Raw genomic sequence first — 19040 nt, 5'->3', positions numbered from 1 at the left:
TAAAGATTGTATTTATTTTTTCATGAGAGACACAGAGAGAGAGAGAGGCAGAGACACAGGCAGAGGGAGAAGCAGGCTCCCCACACAGAGTCTGATACAGGACTCAATCCCAGGACCTGGTATCACAACCTGAGCCAAAGGCAGACACTCAATCACTAAGCCACACAGGTGCCCCAATATACTAATTCTTGTGTACACATGGCTCTTTTTGAACTCTGTTCTTTTGACCTATTTGCCAGTTTTTGCACCAAGACCACAGTTATTTAGCGACTTTAACTGGTGATATGTTTTGCTAGCTCCTTCAGAGCTGGTCCCCCTTTCTTGTTCTTGACTTCCAAATATTTCTTGGCCATTTTTTACATCTTCTTTTGATGAAATTTAGATTTATGTTGACTTACTTTCAAGTTATATATTAATTTGTGGGAAATTAGCATATTCTGTGGGACATGACATGCTTCTACTTTTATTTAAGTTTACTTATTCACTCTTCAATAAGATTTTATACTTTTCTTCATAGATTTCATATATTTCTTGCTAAGTTTATTTGTAGATATAGTACAGTTGTTATTGATTTTATGAGAACTTGTATACATTTAATTTTGTTAACTTTTACTGATGTATAGGAAAACTCTTGTTCCATCACCTTATTAAAACTCTCTGACCAGATTTTTCAGTGGACTGCTTGGTATTTCTTAATTGTTTTCCTTTTCAACATTCATACAACTTATTTTCTATCTTACTACATTGACCAGGACTCCCAAAACAGTGTAGAATAATAACATCCTTGCTTTCTAACATCTATAGGTATTAGATGCCTGTAACATCTAAATGCTTCTCATTTTAAAGGAAATATTTCTAGTATTTCACTATTAAGTATAATGTTTGTTCCTGGATGTTTGTTAATATTCTTTAAAGTTGAAGATGTGACTGTCTATATGTAGTTTATCAAGAATTTTTGCCAGAAATGAATGTTGAACTTTATCAGATGTTTTTGTTAGCAGCTATCAAGGTTATCATAGAGGTGGGGTTTTTTTTCTTTACTTTCTTTTTTTAAAAAGATTTTATTGATTTATTTGAGAGAGAGAGAGCACAAGCAGGGAAAGAGGCAGAGGGAGAGAGAGGGGGAAGCAGACTACCAACTAAGCAGGGAGCCTGAGACAGGGCTCGATCCCAGAACCCCGGGATCATGACGTGAGCTGAAGGCAGAGGCTTTACCAATTGTGCCACCCAGGGACCTGAGTATTTTTCTTTAATGAAGTGAATTACATTAATAGATTTTTAGTTATAGGACAATTTCCATGTTCCTGAAATAAACCTTACTTGATCATTACATATTATTATTTGATTTTATGTATTATTTTGCTTTATTTTAATAATAATAATAAACCATTACATTACAATAAACTGCTATATTAAATTTCTTAAAGTTTCATTTTCTGTATCTATTTTCAGAAATGAGATTTGTTTTGATCACTCACATTCTTGTGCTCTCATCTCATGTTGGTGTCTGGTTTATGCTACCCTAATATAAATGAGTTGGAAAGTTTTTATCTCTCTGAATCTCTGGAACTGTTTTTATAACATATAAAATATGCATTTCTTTAAGATTACAAATAAAACCAACTTTCAATCCTTACTTAAGCAGTTTACTCTACCTCTTCTAAATTCTTGGACTTTTCCTTTTACTCTAATACTTCCTTGCTAATTCCTTCAGAAACTATTGTGAGTGTTAAGATTTCTCAATATCTGCATGTCTGAACAAGATGATTTTGTCTTCACTCTTAACTGCTAGTTTGGCTGGATATACAAACTTTCAGAAACACCTTCCTTTAAGTCTTTGAAGTTTCTGCCGCATTGTCTTGTACCATCCAGTATTAGAGAGGAATTGTTAGATTTCAGTCTGCTTCTCATTTTTTGTAAGTCACCAGTTTTATGTCTGAATTCTAGAGGGTTTTAGACTCAAAGTTATTTAGGTTGTTTTTCATTAAGCCTCTCAAAGTTTAACTGATCCTTTTAATCTGAAGATCTACAATTTCTTCAGTCCAGAGAATTTTTTTTCTATTACTTTTAAATTAATTTCTATTTTTCATCCTGTAGTATTAAGACATTGGACATGTAGATATCATCTTCCTATTCCCTAATTTTTCTATTGTTTTCCATTCCTTTGCCCACTTACACACTAACTTATTTATAAGAATATTATTTATGTTCAATTTTAGACTTCTCACTGACCCTTCTGCAGCTTCTTCAAGGGTAGCTTTCATGCTCATTGAACATAAACTATTTCTAACTGTGCCTGAAAAGGCTCAGTTAGGAAAACAAGTTTAATGGAGAAAGATCTACTATCCAAACTGGAACTCTTGCTCTTTTCTGGCTATCTAAATCAGTTCATTTCATTGTTAGTGTAAATCATGTGCATGTAGTAACCTTTATGCATGATTTCAGATGACATAGAAAAAGACTTTTTTTAAATGGTTGTAGGAAAATGGGCATACTCATGCTGATGAGAGTATCAATTGGTATAATTTCTTGAAGGATAATGTGTAATATATATCAAAATTTTAAATATGTCTTAGCAGTCCTACTTCATTAATTTAATCCATGCATATACTAAAATAGGTACTTAAAGATTTATGTGCAAAAATATTCATTTCAGCTTCATTTTAGAAAAAACCTTGGAAACAACTATTTTCCTATCAATAGGAGATTGGATAAACAATCTAAAAGAGCCAGACGTACATGAACTAACATGGATAAATTTCTAAGACATCTTTTTTAGGAAAAAAAAATCTATTTTTATATTTTATTATATGTGCTGGCAAAGCGAGTACTATTTTTATATTTTGTTTATTTAAAAAAAAATTTTATTTATTTATGATAGTCAAAGAGAGAGAGAGAGGCAGAGACACAGGCAGAGGGAGAAGCAGGCTCCATGCACCGGGAGCCCGACATGGGATTCGATCCCGGGTCTCCAGGATCGCGCCCTGGGCCAAAGGCAGGCGCCGAACCGCTGCGCCACCCAGGGATCCCTATTTTTATATTTTAAAAGGACAATGTAATATTATCGGTATTATATAGATTCCTTTGTATTATGTAAATGTATACATAAAGGTCTAGAAGTATATGCACAAATTGTCATCTCTGGAGAACACAGCAAGTATGGGATTATAGGTAGTATAGTCAAAGAGGAATTTAGACTTGCCTATAATGCTATAATGCTTTAGAAAGATAATATATAATGTATGTATTACATGTGCAATTTGAAGTTAATTTTAAAAGAAAAATCAGAAGAGCACCTGGGTGGTTCAGTGGTTGTCTGCCTTTGGCTTAGGTCATGATCCCAGAATCCTGAGATCAAGTCCCACATCAGGCTCCCTGTGGAGCCTCTGCTGTGTCTCTGCCTCTCTCTGTGTGTCTCTAATAAATAAATTAATTAAATCTTAAAAAAAAAAGAAAAGAAAAGCCAGATAAATCTATGAGCAACAATATGAAAAAATATCCTAAATAAATTGTCAAGTGAAAACATAATGTTAGAATAGGGTCTTAGAAGACTTTCATTAGTGAAGGAAAAAAAGCAGCAGGTTATATACATAAAATATCCCTGGAAGGATATTTTATCCCAAAATTGGCAACACAGACTCACAGAGGAGGAGTCTTGAGTCATGAAGGGCCAAGCTAGAGGAAGACTAAGTTTCCAGTATATTGTCTTGTGAACTGTTTGAATTTTTTACCATGTGTCTGCATTTGTTAACTTTTTTCTTTTATTAAGAAAGATATGATTCATATATATGAACAGAATATAGATCTTTCAGAATACAGAACTAAGAGATTTTCCATGCTCATGGTATTCTGAAGTTAACTCAAATATTAAGAACAAAACAAACTCATTATTCCTAAATATCCCAGGATCCTGAGAACAAGGGTGATCATTCAAAGGTGCGTATATACACTTCTTCCTGCATGATTCAAGAGCATCAGGAGACCCTGAAACGACTGTCTGAAGTCTGGCAAAAGGTCTCTGAACAGGATGATCTAATCCAGGAACTTCGAAATAAACTAGCCTGCAGTAACGCTTTGGTAAGTGACTTCAAGAGTATTTTTCTGAAAAAACAAAAATAAAGCCATGAGGAGAGAAAGGAGGGGAAAAGAGTCACATAAAGTAATTTCTTTCACCAAGATTCCTCAAATGTCTTATATGTACTTGTCCCCACCTTTTGTTCATATTCCCCATGGTAGGCATCCCCCCAACCGACACTAAGTTTGAGATTCCAAAGAGACTTAAAAATCTCTCACAACAACCTAAGTGTTCATCAACAGGGAAATGGTTGAATTGATTTTTAAAAAATTGTTAAAGAGGGATCCATATTGTAGAATAATATGCAGCCAAGAAAAAGGATTAAGCAAACTGTAAGGACTAAATAGAAGGACACTTGTGATATATTGTTGATAAAAGGTTGCAAAATCATGAAGGGCCATGTATAGTTCAACTCCACTTTTGTTTTTTAGCCTTTGATTATAATATAGAAGTACATACTGTAAATTCTCTAGAGTGCCCACTGCTCCCCAGTGGAAATGAGAAAGTGGAGAGATTTCACTAATTTTTGATGCTTGGGTTTTTTTTTAATTCTTTTCAACAAAGCAGAACAAAAATTTCATGATTTTAAACTTTTTTTAAAAAGAACATACACATCCACCCACTCTATCAGAAACTTCCTTCTTTATTTATTGAACTTTGAATCCCATCCTTTGCTAGTTTAGGTATATCTCTCCATCACAAATTTTAAAGAACCTTCTGCCTCATAAACTGGGTCACACAGAGGTTCAGGAGGGAGTCCAAAATGTGGCCACTGACAGATTCCCAACAAACCACTGTCCATGCCTCATTAAACCTTGATGTAAGATTGAGAACCTAATTCTTTCTCTGTTCCAAGCCCACAAAAAGTGTGTGATGGATTGCATAATATTACAACAAACTTAGGCTGAAAAAAGGAACACTCTGCAAAACAGTACTAGTCATAATCACGTTGCATTGATCATTCAGCATAACTGACCTACACTCATTTATAGGTTCTGGAGCGTGAAGAGGCTTTGATAAAATTACAAGCGGACTTTGCTTCCTATACAGCCACCCACAGACATCCTCCTAGCTCCTCAGAAGATTGTGAAGATATTAAAAAGGTGGGGGAACTTTTGCTTATTTGTGCCTGGGGGGAGATTGAATTGAGTTGGGTTTGATTTTGGGTTTTCTTGCTTATTTTAAAATTTTTATATTATATTTTTATATTTGTGTGAACTTGGTTGACCCTGCTACAAGGATACTGCATGTAATGTATGACAAGTTCCAATAAATGTGTCTGGCAGTATTCAATTTTATAGCTGAATTTTGGAATTGCATCTGCTTCTTAACCTTTTTCCAACAGTATGCCCAAACAAGACAAAGCCTCTGGTTGGCTTTCTAGGTTCAAAAGGACCATTCAGCTTTCTAGTTTCTAGTTGGAGTTGAAAAGCACCAAATTTAGGGAATACTATTTATTCAAAATCCTTTTTTTGAAAACTCAATATTTTCAAAATTCAAAGCGATATCAAAAATTGATTCTAATAGTGAATAAGTATTTAAACCATGTAAACAACTAGCAAAATTTGACCAACCAATAGTCAAAGTTAGGTTCAGTGCTCTCTTAGATGAGATTTAAAAAAATGTTTTTATCCAGTTAGTTATCTTACAGTGTTCTATTAATTTCAGGTGTATAATATAATGATTCAACAGTTCAATACATCACCCAGTACTCATCATGATAAGTGCACTCTTTAATCTTCATCATCTATTTAACCCATCCCTCCACCCACCTCCTCTCTAGTAAACTTCAGTTTGTTCTCTATAATTAAGAATATGTGTCTTTATTTGTCCCTCTCTCTTTTTCCCCCTTTGTTTGTTGTTTCTTAAATTCCACATAAGTGAAATCATACGGTACTTGTATTTCTCTGACTTCTTTCCTTTAGCAAAATACTCTTTAGCTCTATCCACACCATTGCAAATGGCAAGATTTCATTCTTTTTGTGACTGAATAATATTCCATCTTCTTGATCTATTCATTAATTGATGGACACTTAGGCTGCTTTCATACCTTGGCTATTGTAAATAATGTTGCTATAAACATCAAGGTTGCATGTATCCCTTTGAATTCGTGTTCCTATATTCTTTGGCTAAATATCCGGTAGTGCAATTGCTGGATCATAAGGTAGTTCTATTTTTAACTTCTGGGGGAACCTTCATACTGCTTTCCACAATGGCTGCACCACTATGCATTTCCTAGGTGAGATCTTAAGTCAGTCATATGCAAACCTGAAGTCCAAGGCAAATCCAGCCACCAGAGGCCATACTGTGGGCAGGCTTGCTAATTCTGAAATAGCAGCAAAGGGGGGTAGCAGGGAGAGTAAACAACACATATAAGCTCTCCAAGGGTCCTCTAGTGGAGGGATGGAGACTTTTCTCTTTCCGGGACTTTCTGATGCCAGAAAGTTTGAGTGAATGAGGAATCAATATTGAATTTTGGAGTTTCTTCTTGGGCATCTGTCAATATTTATTTTATTTATTTATTTTGTCAATATTTATTTTAAAGGTCAGTTCCATGTTATTCACTTCCTGACCTACAGCAAGATCTCATAACATTCCCATTTTTTTGTCTGAAAAATGTCTTTATTTCTTCCATATTCTTTTATTTTTTTCTATAGTGGTTAAAAGCACATAACATTAAATTTATCATCTTAATCACATTTAAGTGTACATTTCAGTCATGTTGTCATATTTACACTGTTGTACAACAGATCTCTAGAACTTTTTTATCTTAAAAAAATGAAACTCTATATCGACTAAAACACTAATGCCTCAGGACACCTGGGTGGCTCAGCAGTTGAGCGCCTGCCTTTGGCCCAGGTGTGATCCCAGGGTCCCAGGATAGAGTCCCGCATTGGGCTCCTTGCATGGAGCCTGCTTCTCCCTCTGCCTGTGTGTCTGCCTCTCTCTGTGTCTCTCATGAATAAATAAAATCTTAAAAAAAAAAAAACACTAATGCCTGTTTACCACTCCATTTTTTTAAATGATGCAGATTTCCCCAAGAAACAGAGCACATTTTCCCTTGCCATTTTATGTGTCCTTATCCAATTCTTTCATGGTACCTGGATATTCTATTGGGAATGGAACTATCCAGATCATGGTCAATGTCAGAAGTCAGCTGGCCTGAGTGAGCCTTTGAACCCCTCAGTGCCCACACCTGGGTCATACGGTGACTGTCCCTCCTGTCTTCATGCTGCAGTCTGCCCTTACTGACAACTCTGAAATCACATAACTGTCCCTTGATGCCCAGATGACAAACTGCTCCTCCTTGACCATGTGTTTCTACCTTCTCTTAATTATAGCCCATTCCCCTCTCCTTCAGAGTAGAAGCCTAAGTCCCTGCCCAAGGACTACAAGCCCCCCCATGATGTGATCACCCATTAACCACTCACCTCATGCCTCCTACTCTCTCCATCACTCAATCTTCTAGCCACATGCCCTCCCCCATGTTCTCTCCCCAGAGTTTGATCACTGGCTAGCTCCCCTGTCTGCAGATACCTACAGAGACTACAATGTGCCTCACTCTCTCACCTCCAGCAAGCCCCAGCTCAGAGGCATCTTCTCAGTGGGGCCAAATTCTCCATTCTATTCATAATGGCAATCCTCTCCCCCCATACGCCTCCATTCTCCTTTTACTGTTCTGTTTCTTCATAGCATCTATCAACTGTTAACATTTTCTACAAGTGACTATTTATGCTCTTTGTCTCACCCCACTATATGGCCAGGTCCTTGGGGGCAAGCATATGTTTCTATGTTTTTTTTCCCCTTTCCCCGGAACCTAGGAAAGCGCCTGGCACACAGTAGGTGTCCATCAAAGACTGTTAATTGTTGTAGGACAGAAGGGGTGATGATTCTTGGGCACATTCTGCATGACAGTGACAAGCTGCCATATCCTTTTCCTATTATTTTAATTTGTTTGAGATATAATTGACACACCCTAAAATTCATTATGTAAAGTATACAATTCAGCAGTTTTAAAATAGCCACAAAGTTGGGCAACCATCCACACTAATTCCAGAACATTTTCATTACTCCAAAAAGAAATCCCATGTGCATGAGCACTCATTCCCCTTCCTCCCTCCCTCAGCCCCTGATCACTCTGTGTGAAATAGCCACCAAGCTGTTGCCTGGCATTACATTGTATACTGGTTTTGTGATACTAGTCCACTCTCTGTCTCTCTGGATTTGCCATTCTGGACATTTGGCATTTTAGAAAGCATCCTTCCTCCATGTTCTCATCCCACCCTGCTCCTGTCCTCTCTGTCCAGATATTGAAGCACTTGCAGGAACAGAAAGACAGCCAGTGCCTACATGTGGAGGAATATCAGAACCTGGTGAAGGACCTGCGCATGGAGCTAGAGGCTGTGTCTGAGCAGAAGAAAAACATCATGAAGGGTAAACTGGGAGTGGGTGGGGGCGGGAGGCAGTGGGGAGAGGCAGAAGGAAGCCAGAGCCCTCCTCTGAGCAAGGAGCACTCTGTCCCTTCCACTTCAGACATGATGAAGTTGGAGCTGGACCTGCACGGGCTGAGGGAAGAGACATCGGCCCATATGGAAAGGAAGGATAAGGAGGTTGTCATCCTGCAACGGCGGCTGCAGGAGCTACAGATTCAGTTCACTGAGACCCAGAAGCTGGGTTTGAAGAAAGACAAGGTAAGGCAAGAGAGGTTCTCTGGTTAGACCAGCTAACAGGATGGATGTGAGGCCAGACCTTGGCCAGAGCAGGTCCTGCAGCTCTGCACTGACTGCGATTGCCTGGAGAACATCAACACATAAGCAATGAGACTGCAGGTTCTTTAGGCCCAGACACAGTCCTGAGCACTTCTTGGGGATTTTTCAAAGCACATACTAAATAAATAAAACACCATTATCCAGGGACCTTACAGAGATGTTGACTTTATACGAGGTTCTTCCCCAGCCCTGCAAGGCAGAGACTTTAGGACACACTTGCATCGTTCCTTTATGCTTCTGTTTATGCTCAATTGTTGAAAGAAATTCTTCAAATATTGTGTAGCCTTGTTAAGAGTTTCAAGTGAATTTTAATCAGTAAAATTATAAAAATCTTATGAATATGCAAATCAGGCATTTGAAAAATAGTAATGGAACTATGCCCTAGAAGTTCTGTAGTTGCCAACCTAAATCAAGGCCCTGGAAAAGCCTAGGAAATGAAGTAAGGACAGAAAGGTTGTAAAAACACTGTAAGCTTGTGTAGTCAGCACAGCTACACTTTTATCAGATCTAGCAGAAATCATCCCAGCTGATTGATTGGCTGGTCATTCAGATCTCCTATTTGAAATTCAGAGAGGATTCATTAGTCAAAGTGGAAGTATCTAGAGAGATGACAACAAGAGGCCAGGATTCTAGGTAAACAGCTTTGAGTCATTCATACATTCAATCAACAAGTATTTTTTGAGCTCCTGTGATATATCAAGCATTGGACAGAGATTTGAATGAAGTGAAGGAGCCACTGAATGGGAGGGCTTGAGGAAGAATATTCCAAGCTGAGGAAGTAACAAGTGTGAGAGCCCTCAGGTGAGAGTCTGCTTAGAATATTCTAGGAGAGGGGATCCCTGGGTGGCTCAGCAGTTTAGCGCCTGCCTTTGGCCCAAGGTGCAATCCTGGAGCCCCGGGATCGAGTCCACATCGGGCTCCCAGCATGAAGCCTGCTTCTCCCTCTACCTGTGTCTCTGCCTCTCTCTCTCTCTCTCTCTCTCTCTCTCTCTATCATAAATAAACAAAAAAGAATATTCTAGGAGATAAGCTGAAGCCGAAAGGGGTAAGGGTGGCAAGAGGTGAGGTCAAACCAGAACATGAGCATCCCAAGAATTGCTGTAAGGACTGTGGCCTTTTTCTAAATAAATGGAGCCAGTAGATGGTTTTGAGGAGAGACAGAACAAGATCTGACTTACGCTTTCAGAGGCCTTCCTCTGGCTGCTGCATTGGGAACAGCATGACTTGAGGCAGGAAGCAGAGGTAGGAGACTATTTGATATCCAGGCAAGAGAAAATGACTGGGGAGGGCTCAAGACAATCTGTACCCGGCCTCACTGGGTCGCTGCTCAGGCCTCCATCAGCACTCACTCTTTGCTTTCCTCAGCTCCTCCAAGAGAAAGATGAGATGCTGCATGAGCTCGAGAAGGAATTGGCACAGGTTCAGAATAGTCTCATGAAAAAGGAGATAGAGTTGGAGAAGCAGCAACGGATGACGACAGAACTTGAGCTCACCATCCAGGAGGTGAAGCAGGATAAGTCCAGGGCAGAGTGTGGGACCCTGCGAGCTGAGATCCAGAAGCTGAAGGACTCTCTCGAAGAAACCCAACAGCAACAGAAGCTGGCTGGTGAGCCCCCCAGCACACAGTGTCTTCACTACACAACCATCGGGGCTAGAGCAGTCCCCTCCTTTCTCTAAATGCCCACTTCCCCCTTCTTTCCCCACTCATTACTCCAAACCTTCTGGTGATCTCATGGCACATCCCACAGGGTTCACAATGCCCTCTTGAGCTCCTGCACTCACCCCTAACTGGGATGGTGAAGTGCTGAACGCACACACCCACGTTTTTCCCAGCAGCCTTCAATGAAGTTCTCCCCTTTCCCCATCACGAGGAGGACAGGGCTCCATACTTTGCTTCTGTGCACTGCATTCCTCCCCTCTTCTCCAGGACCTTCATCCTACAGTTTACTCTTCCCTCCCTGGCTTAGACACATTCTCTCCCCTATATTGCCTCCCAATACATTCTTCTCTGTACAGCCTGCACTGTGGGTCATTCCTTGCTCCTCTGCTGAAACTGCTTTCTCAGAGGCCACCAATAACTTCTTGCTCTGGGCATGGAGTTTCCCTTGGGGTGGATGAAAACAATCAGAAATTAGGTACTGGTGATGGTTGCACATCTTTGTGAGTATTCCAGAAATCACTGACTTGAATGCTTTAAAGGGTTAAATGTTATGTTATGTGGTTGACATATCACTTTGTGAGGGGAAGGTGCATAGCGTGCCTCTGTTCCTACCCTCCTTTAACTCTATGTGTGTGTGTTTGCTGTTGGCCTCCCACACTCAACAACTGTTTCCCAGGTTTGGAGACGTAACAGGTCCCTTCTTCTTTCACACATTTCACCATTGTTTCCTCTTTTCCCTCCTTCTCTAACAGTAGTCATCATCCACCCTTAAACTCTGCCCTCTTTCCTTTATTCTCAGTCTCAGGACAACTCCATAACTTAGAGCCCCAGGCCTGACTTGGCACCTGTGGTCACTCTTGTATATAGAGAGTAGCTCCACCTGGGCAATGCACCTTCCCCTCTGACGCAGCCTTCCCAAAACTGAACTTTCTCTTCCCTGCTTAAAAAATGAAATTCCTCCTCCTTCTTCCAAGGTATATGGTCATTTCTGTAGTGACACCATCGTTCTTCCAATATCCCTGGCTGAAAAATGGAGACAATGTTGATGTTTATTTTAAGATTTTATTTATTTATTCATGAGAGACACAGAGAGAGAGAGAGAGAGAGAGAAAGAGGGGCAGAGACACAGGCAGAGGGAGAGAAGCAGGCCCCACACAGGGAGCCCGACGCAGGACTGGATCCCGGGTCTCCAGGATCAGACCCTGAGCTGAAGGCAGCGCTAAACCGCTGAGCCACCCAGGCTGCCCGACAATGTTGATGTTTAAAACAGAAACGATACTAAAAACTTTAGGACATAGGACCATATTTGGTGTAGAGAAACTCCAGTAAACGACTTATTTGATGTTTCTCTCTTTATAGCCAGTAGGGGCAAGGGCATGGACTAAAAGATTATTGAAGGAAGTCTTTCTCCATTTAATACATTCTAATTTTCCTAAAATACTCTTTATGCCAGGTCTCTGCTCAGGAACCCACTAACTTAACTCTAAACATTTCTCTCTGGCTTTCAAAATCCTCCAAAGCTGCCTTCTCTCCCACCACTCACTCAGCTGTCTCCCATAACTCCTTCCCACTTTCCTTTTCAGTCAAACCAATCTCTTCCCATCCTCTTCTTATATACCTCTCCATTCTCTTCCCATGCGTTTGTTCTAACAAGCCGCTCATCTGGAATTCCCTTCCTTCTTCTTATTCTCAGGCCCAGTGCAATCCTTGTTCCTCTATAAGTCCATTCCCAACTGTTCTCACCCACTCTGATCTTGCTTCACAGGAGTTCACAGTGAGTGCATGCTTAACATTACTGTGTTCTCTATGTTGTGTGGGCCAGTTATGTCTCCCTCACTAGACTCTAAACTCCATTAGGGTCAGGATTTGTCCCTAATGACAGGATGAGTCACCTAAGAAATACTGAGCAATTTATATTGATTGGTTTAACTTTAGTTCAGAAGCAGTTCATGGCTGGGGGATAGTTGAAGACAGATAATTTAACAGAGCTCCTTAGGAGTGATAATGAGATAGAGAAACGAGGACAGGTTGGAAATTGAAATAAGTCACAAAATGAAGGAACAGACTTTTTAACTGGTTTTATTAGTAATCTGGTCTTCATACATACTCCCTTCTCCCATGTACATGTGCCTGGCTTGTCTGATGTGTTCTGTAGCTCAGCAAGCAGCCCAGTATAAGGAAGAGATCCTTCTGGCAAAGAATAACCTGGAGGATGCCCAGAGGAAACTGCAAAGCTACACTTTCCTGGAGAAGCAAAAGACAGAGACCATCCAGGAACTGCAGAGAGAACTTCAGAAGTTGCAGAAAGATTCCTTGATAGCGGGAGAGGAACTCGCACCCAACAGGTACCACCACGTCACCTCCAGAGAGAGGCTCTCTTGTGAACCAGTCTGGACACTGCAGCAGCTGCCCAGCAATGGGATAGCAAGCCCCGTGCAGCCAGCTCACAATCTGCCAACACAGACACTGAAATCTGTATTCCTGTGGTTGCCTTTTGCTTTAGGAAACGGATAGAGGAGCTGACATCAGAACTCTCTGAGGCCCGGAGGAAGCTTGAAATTTCAGAAAAGGAAAAGAGGCAGTTTCAGAAGACAACAGCTGAGCAGGATATGAAGCTGAATGAGCTGCTAGAGCATCTAAAAATCCTTCAACACCAGGTATAAAGGGCAAAGAGGTTACCAGCTCAAGCATCTGCTCTGCTTAAGATTAAATATATTAGTCTTTATTTGGGAAGATGCCACCACCAATCCATTCAAACCAATTATCTAGAATTTGTGTTAGAATGTTAAGCCAGCCTATCAACTCTAGTTCCCATGACCAATAATAAGCATTTTCAACAGCTAAGCTTAAAGACAGTCAGAGGACAATGTTGGTTTTTTTTTTTATATATAGGATTCAGAAGCTATCTTTGTCAGTCATTTTAAAGTCTTCAATCTCTGAATTATTCTTTTCTGTGCTTTTCTAAGTTTCTTTTTAAACTTTGTTCAAAGAGGTTTTTAAGTGGAAAGATTTGGTGAGTAAGCAGGAGAGAAGGTTGATGCTGTGGGAACAGGATCTAGAAATAAAATAAGTTGGTATATCTAATTGAACAAAAGAAATATTGCTGAACATCTGGTGAAACTTTTTTTTATTATCTATGCTAAATAACCAAGGAGTTGCCCTCATATTTATTTCAGCCATTCTCATTGCCTGGGGGGTTTGTTTTGTTTTTTAATTTTTTAATTTTATTTTTATTCTTTCATGAGAGACACAGAGAGACAGGCAGAGACATAGGCAGAGGGAGAAGCAGGCTCCTTGCCAGGAACCCGATGTAAGACTCAATCCTAGGACCCTGGGATCATGCCCTGGGCCAAAGGCAGACACTCAACCTCTGAGCCCACCCAGGCATCCCTTGTTTTGTTTTTTCAAAAAATATACAGTCTAAGATTGTCTTTCAGGCCAGTCTTTATTTCTCAGCAAAGGGAGCAAGCCTCTGCCAAAACCAGTCTAACAGAAGAGCTTCAGGAGGTGACAAGATTACTGGAGGAAAAACGGGAACAGTTGAAAAAGAGCAAAGAACAGGAGAAGTTACTGGAGCTAGAGCTCGAGACATTCCAACAGGAGGAAAAAAAGAAAGAAAAAATGGTGAGAAGGAGAATCCAGGAAGAGGTGGGGTCATGAATCCAGGGCAAGACTTGAGCCCCACTGAGCCTGGTAGGATACAGAGGCCATGCTCAGACCTCAGGAGAGAAGGGAGGGAAGGTGAGAAAGGCAAGTGAGAAGGAGAGAGAAGGCCCAGACACCACAGGCTGCAGTATGGAGCTGTGGGTGTGGGAAGGGGGAGCAGGCTTCTGTGAGAGTCTAAGGTAACACCTTTTTTCTGGGCTTTGTTCTCTAATGGGGATGCAGACAAAAGAAAGTTTGAGGATGTTGGAGGAGGAAAATGAGAATGTCAAAGCACAGTTAATGCAATGTTCCACCCAACTGGATTCCTCTCTCAGCAAACAAAACGCCTCCCAGCAAGTCATCCAAGAGCTAAACAATGAGGTGAGTTGATAGAAATTCTGAGGGAGTGAGAAACTTGAACCCTGTGACCCCCCTATAACCCTTGACCTGAAATCAGCACCTATCTCTCCCCAACTAAAGGCCCAGCCCATGTGCATCCTGTGATACCTGCAAGCTCCACTTCTCTCTTTGAAGTGGGGGTAACCCCTCCACACCCATTTGCTTAGCTAGAGAAATGTTTCTTCCACATGTAGAAGGTCTTGTTTAATATCTGCTGGAGCTCCCAAACTATACAGGCTTTGGCAGCAAATATTCCACAGCAACATTTCAGACCAGAATTGAGGGAGTTCATCATGTGGGGCAATTTTCTAGGGAATGCTTCCAAAAATAGTGCCAAGGCACAAAAGGGATGGAAAGGGAGACAGTTATTTATCATTACACAAAAAAAGTTGACAGAAAAGAGTAAATGGCATCTAAATATATGCAAGGCACTATGCTTGAAGTTAGTCATCATTTATTGACTGTCCACTTAGATAATTCTTCACATGCCTTCCAACTGCTTTACTCCCAACAAGACATAGATTACTATGATCTTCATTTTACAGGGAAGAAAGGCTGGGGCTCAAGGTAACTGATTAATAAGCAATGAGATGGACCAGTGTTTGAACCTAGAGCATCCAGCTCTAATGCCTAAACCTCTTTCCACTTCATCATGAATGGCAATACTTTCCATAAAACTGAATATATTTCATCTTCCTGCAAGAAACAAATATAGCATCTTGATATGTAAGTCCCTTGGGGTACGAATGAAAGACCAAGCAGCTCTGGTTCCCTTATAATTTAAAAAGAAGAAAAAAATGTTTAAAAAGAAGGAGGAGGAGGTGGGGAGAGGAGGAGGAGGAGAAGAAGAAAAAGAAGAAGGAGGAGGATGAAGATGAGGAGGAGGACGAAAAAGATGAGGATGAGGAGGAAGAGGATGAAGAGGAGGGGAGAAGGAGGAGGAGAAGAAGAAAGAAGATGAAATGTTCATCTTAAAATATTAAAGACTATACAAAGTATAAGAACAGCACTGCCCAATGGAATGTTCTGTGATGATGGGAAAGTTCTGTATTAGACCTTTCTAAGATGCTATATCTACTATCATATGTGGCTGTTGAGTGCTTGGAATATGGCTTAGTATGACTTAGGAACTGAATTTTAAATTTTAATATTAGCTAATTTTTAGTTTTATTTAAATGTAAATAGGCTTGTGCGGCTAGTGGCTACCATATTAGACAGCACAGAAACTAGTATTTCTGGAGTTTTGTACTCCAGAGATAAAAATCTCTCCTTTGCTGTGGTCCAAAGTTGAGCTCTGAGTCCCTGAGATCCCCAGGGAATCTCCCTGAATATAAGAGATATTACCTAATTACTTAATATTGGCCTATTATCATGTTTGCCAAAAGAAAGATGGCCATGTAAATGTGGAAGTAAAGGATTAATTTCAGAATTCCTTTGATGGAAATCAGGACACTAGAGGGTTTTTTTGTGTGTGTGTGTGTGTGTGTGTGTGTGTGTGTGTATGCCTGTTCAACTTTTTAAAAGTATACCTCATGTATAGTAGCAGTATTATTAGCTGAAACAATCATTAGAAAGAGGGCAGCCCTGGGTGGCTCAGCGGTTTAGCGCCTGCCTTTGGCCCAGCGTGTGATCCTGGAGTCCTGAATCTAGTCCCATGTTGGACTCCCTGCATAGAGCTTGCTTCTCCCTCTGCCTGTGTCTCTGTGTGTCTCTCATGAATAAATAAATAAAATCTTTTTAAAAAAGAAAGAAAGAGGCTTAGTTTTGCATTCTAAAGTGTATTTTCTTTTTTTTTTTAAAGATTTTATTCATTTATTCATGAGAGACACACACAGAGAGAGAGAGAGAGGCAGAGACACAGGCAGAGGGAGAAGCAGGCTCCATGCAGGGAGCCTGATGTGGTACTTGATCCCAAGTCTCCAGGATCACACCCTGGGCTGAAGGCAGGTGCTAAACCACTGAGCCACCCAGGGATCTCCCCCTAAAGTGTATTTTCTTTCGCCAATACTCCACGATCTCAATTTTTAAAGTTACCATGTGAAAACAATAGATCTTGAGATTTTTTTTTTCCTCTTTGATTCTAGGACATTTTTCCACTATGTTTTATGATTAATTACTAAAAATAATTAATTTTCTAATTAATAAATTAGAAAGCTAATTTATTTTAAATATTTATTCTGTATTTGGACTTCTTATTGAACTCACTTATAAACAGTAGTTTTTCAGTTGCTTCTCATGGATTTTCTAGGTGGATGATTAGATCATTTGCAAGCAACAAAAATTCACTAAACCTCTAATATTTATTCTTATTTTATTTTATTTTTCCTATTGCATTGGACAGTACCTACAGTTTGGTGTTCAAGAGTAGCATCTTTTTCTTGCTTTTAACATTAATGGAATCCATCTGTTTTAGTATGATGTTCTTTGTAATGCGGTGATTAAAATTAACTAATTGATTCTAATTGTGGCTCATTCTTACATTCCCAGTATGAATCCTGTGTGTCATGTATTACTCCAGTTTGACTGGAGTGTAGTAATCAAAGAGGATACTGGTATAGGATGAGAGTAGTAAGATAGGTAGGGGTGAACATTGTGGCCTCTGTTAAGCAGTTTGGGGGTTTATTCTAAGAGCAATGAAAAGACACTGATGAAATTTCCTTAAAGGGTCAGGAGAGATGATTTGATCTAAGTTTTCAAAATATAATTCTGACTAATGTATGGAAATGGATTGCAAAGAGGGGAAGGTATGGAAGTGAGAGATCCAGTTAGAAGGCTATTGCCATTCAAACTAGACTGGCATCAGTGAAGACAGAAGTTAGCAAATTCATGATGTGTTTTGGCAGCAGAATTGACAAGACTAATGATGGAATGAATGTGGGAGGAAGCAAGGAATCAAAGATGACTTAGTGAAACTCACCTATAAAACTGTGTAGGCCTATTGCCTTTGCAAGGGAGAGATTATATCTTTATGAAAACTTTTATTAAAATTATTTTATTGTATAATTTACATATATCTGTATATAGGTTTCCATTATCCTTCTCCAAGCTAAACCACTGATGTTAGAGAAATTTAAAATAAACTCTCTGAACTTTATTAAACTAAAGCCAATGGGCTTTTAGTTTATAACAGCCTTCTCAACGTACCCCTTTTCTCCTTAAAAAAAAACACACCTCTCCTTTGTTTCCCAGACTTGCCTATGGTTTTGCCACAGCTTCTTTGTCCCAGATTGTAATTCTTTTTCATACCCAAATAAACCCATCTTTTGCTGGTAAATTTTTAAAAATAAAAGCAATAAATATATAATACAAATAATAACTAACATATATTTATTACATATAAATAATACAAAACCAATGAATTAATTAAGCTTCTGTTTTAGCTGCTAGCATCATTGTGACTTATGTCACCACCCTTCTTTTTGTTATCCTTCCTCTGACATTTCCTGATTTGACCACCAATTATCAAGTACTTACAGTGAATTGCCATTTCTTCACTAATTCACCAGGTTTACTGGGCAGACCCAGTTGACTCCACGTTTTCAGAAGTCCCCGAAAAAGATGTTCTTTTTCCAGAAGACCAAATTATTTAATCTTCAGGAATAGTTTCATTCCCAGGACATGTAAATACAGGGTCAGAAGTACAATTTAACACTTCTCATCTCACCAATTCCTAAAGTTGAAGATACTCAAAATTCCAACTGAAAAAATAATAAACTTCAAGCATGGAGCAGTTACTGAAGAAAACCCAGTGGAGTGTGTTTCTGTGGATGTGGTCACATAGAGGATGAAGGTATACTAAAATATCAAAGAAGATAAAATACCAAAGAACAGAAGTTGGGCAAGTGAATTTCTAAGGTCTTCCTTCTGCTTCGTGACTTGGAAGTAGATCTCTGCCCTATATTTAAAAGTATTTAATAACATGTTTCATTACTTAGCATGTCCATGATCATATTCATAGCTATAAAGCAGTTTACACACTATTAAGCCCTTTTTACCTGTATAATCTCATTTGATCTTCACCAAAACTCTATAAATTCTTGAAAGTAACTGGTTTGCAGGAGAGGAAACTGAGGCTCAGAGAGATTAAGTAAATGACAGAACACGACCTCTAATCCAGATCTCAATTCCTTTTAACTACAGTATGAATACTCATTACTAAATTTAAGACAGAGACTTCAATTTTTAAACACGCTTCTACCAGAACTACATGTTCACTACATCCCTAATTCCAAATATTGCCATATAAAACATTTCATTTGGTAAAAAAAATTATTTAGTATTTATTGAGCACATGTTATGTGCCATGCCCTGAGCTACAGGCAGTGGAGATACAGCAGTGAAGGAAGCATACACAGTCCTGCTTTCATGGTACATCAAGTCTAATGGATTATGTAGGGAATTAAGGAGACATAAAACACACAAACAAAATGCTATAACATGGTTCCTAACCTAGAATTGAGCTCCAGATCTTTATTAAAGGCTATAGAGTCTG

General features: G+C 39.4%; 1 protein-coding gene across 1 annotated transcript in view; it reads left to right on the top strand.

The window, feature by feature from the left end:
• PMFBP1 (polyamine modulated factor 1 binding protein 1) overlaps nt 1-19040 on the top strand; it is a 48615-nt gene that overhangs the window by 19999 nt on the left and 9576 nt on the right. Inside the window, exons 5-13 of the mRNA XM_072731599.1 lie at nt 3907-4077; nt 5068-5178; nt 8383-8509; nt 8609-8766; nt 10210-10450; nt 12660-12849; nt 13008-13161; nt 13961-14128; nt 14393-14530. Of these exons, the coding sequence (XP_072587700.1) occupies nt 3907-4077; nt 5068-5178; nt 8383-8509; nt 8609-8766; nt 10210-10450; nt 12660-12849; nt 13008-13161; nt 13961-14128; nt 14393-14530 (1458 nt within the window). The remainder of the gene's footprint in view (nt 1-3906; nt 4078-5067; nt 5179-8382; nt 8510-8608; nt 8767-10209; nt 10451-12659; nt 12850-13007; nt 13162-13960; nt 14129-14392; nt 14531-19040) is intronic.

The sequence above is a fragment of the Vulpes vulpes genome, chromosome 12, assembly GCF_048418805.1.
Source record: "Vulpes vulpes isolate BD-2025 chromosome 12, VulVul3, whole genome shotgun sequence".
Taxonomy (NCBI): Eukaryota; Metazoa; Chordata; class Mammalia; order Carnivora; family Canidae; genus Vulpes; species Vulpes vulpes.
Note: the sequence above shows the minus strand (reverse complement) of the source record. Positions and strands in the feature narration are given on the sequence as shown.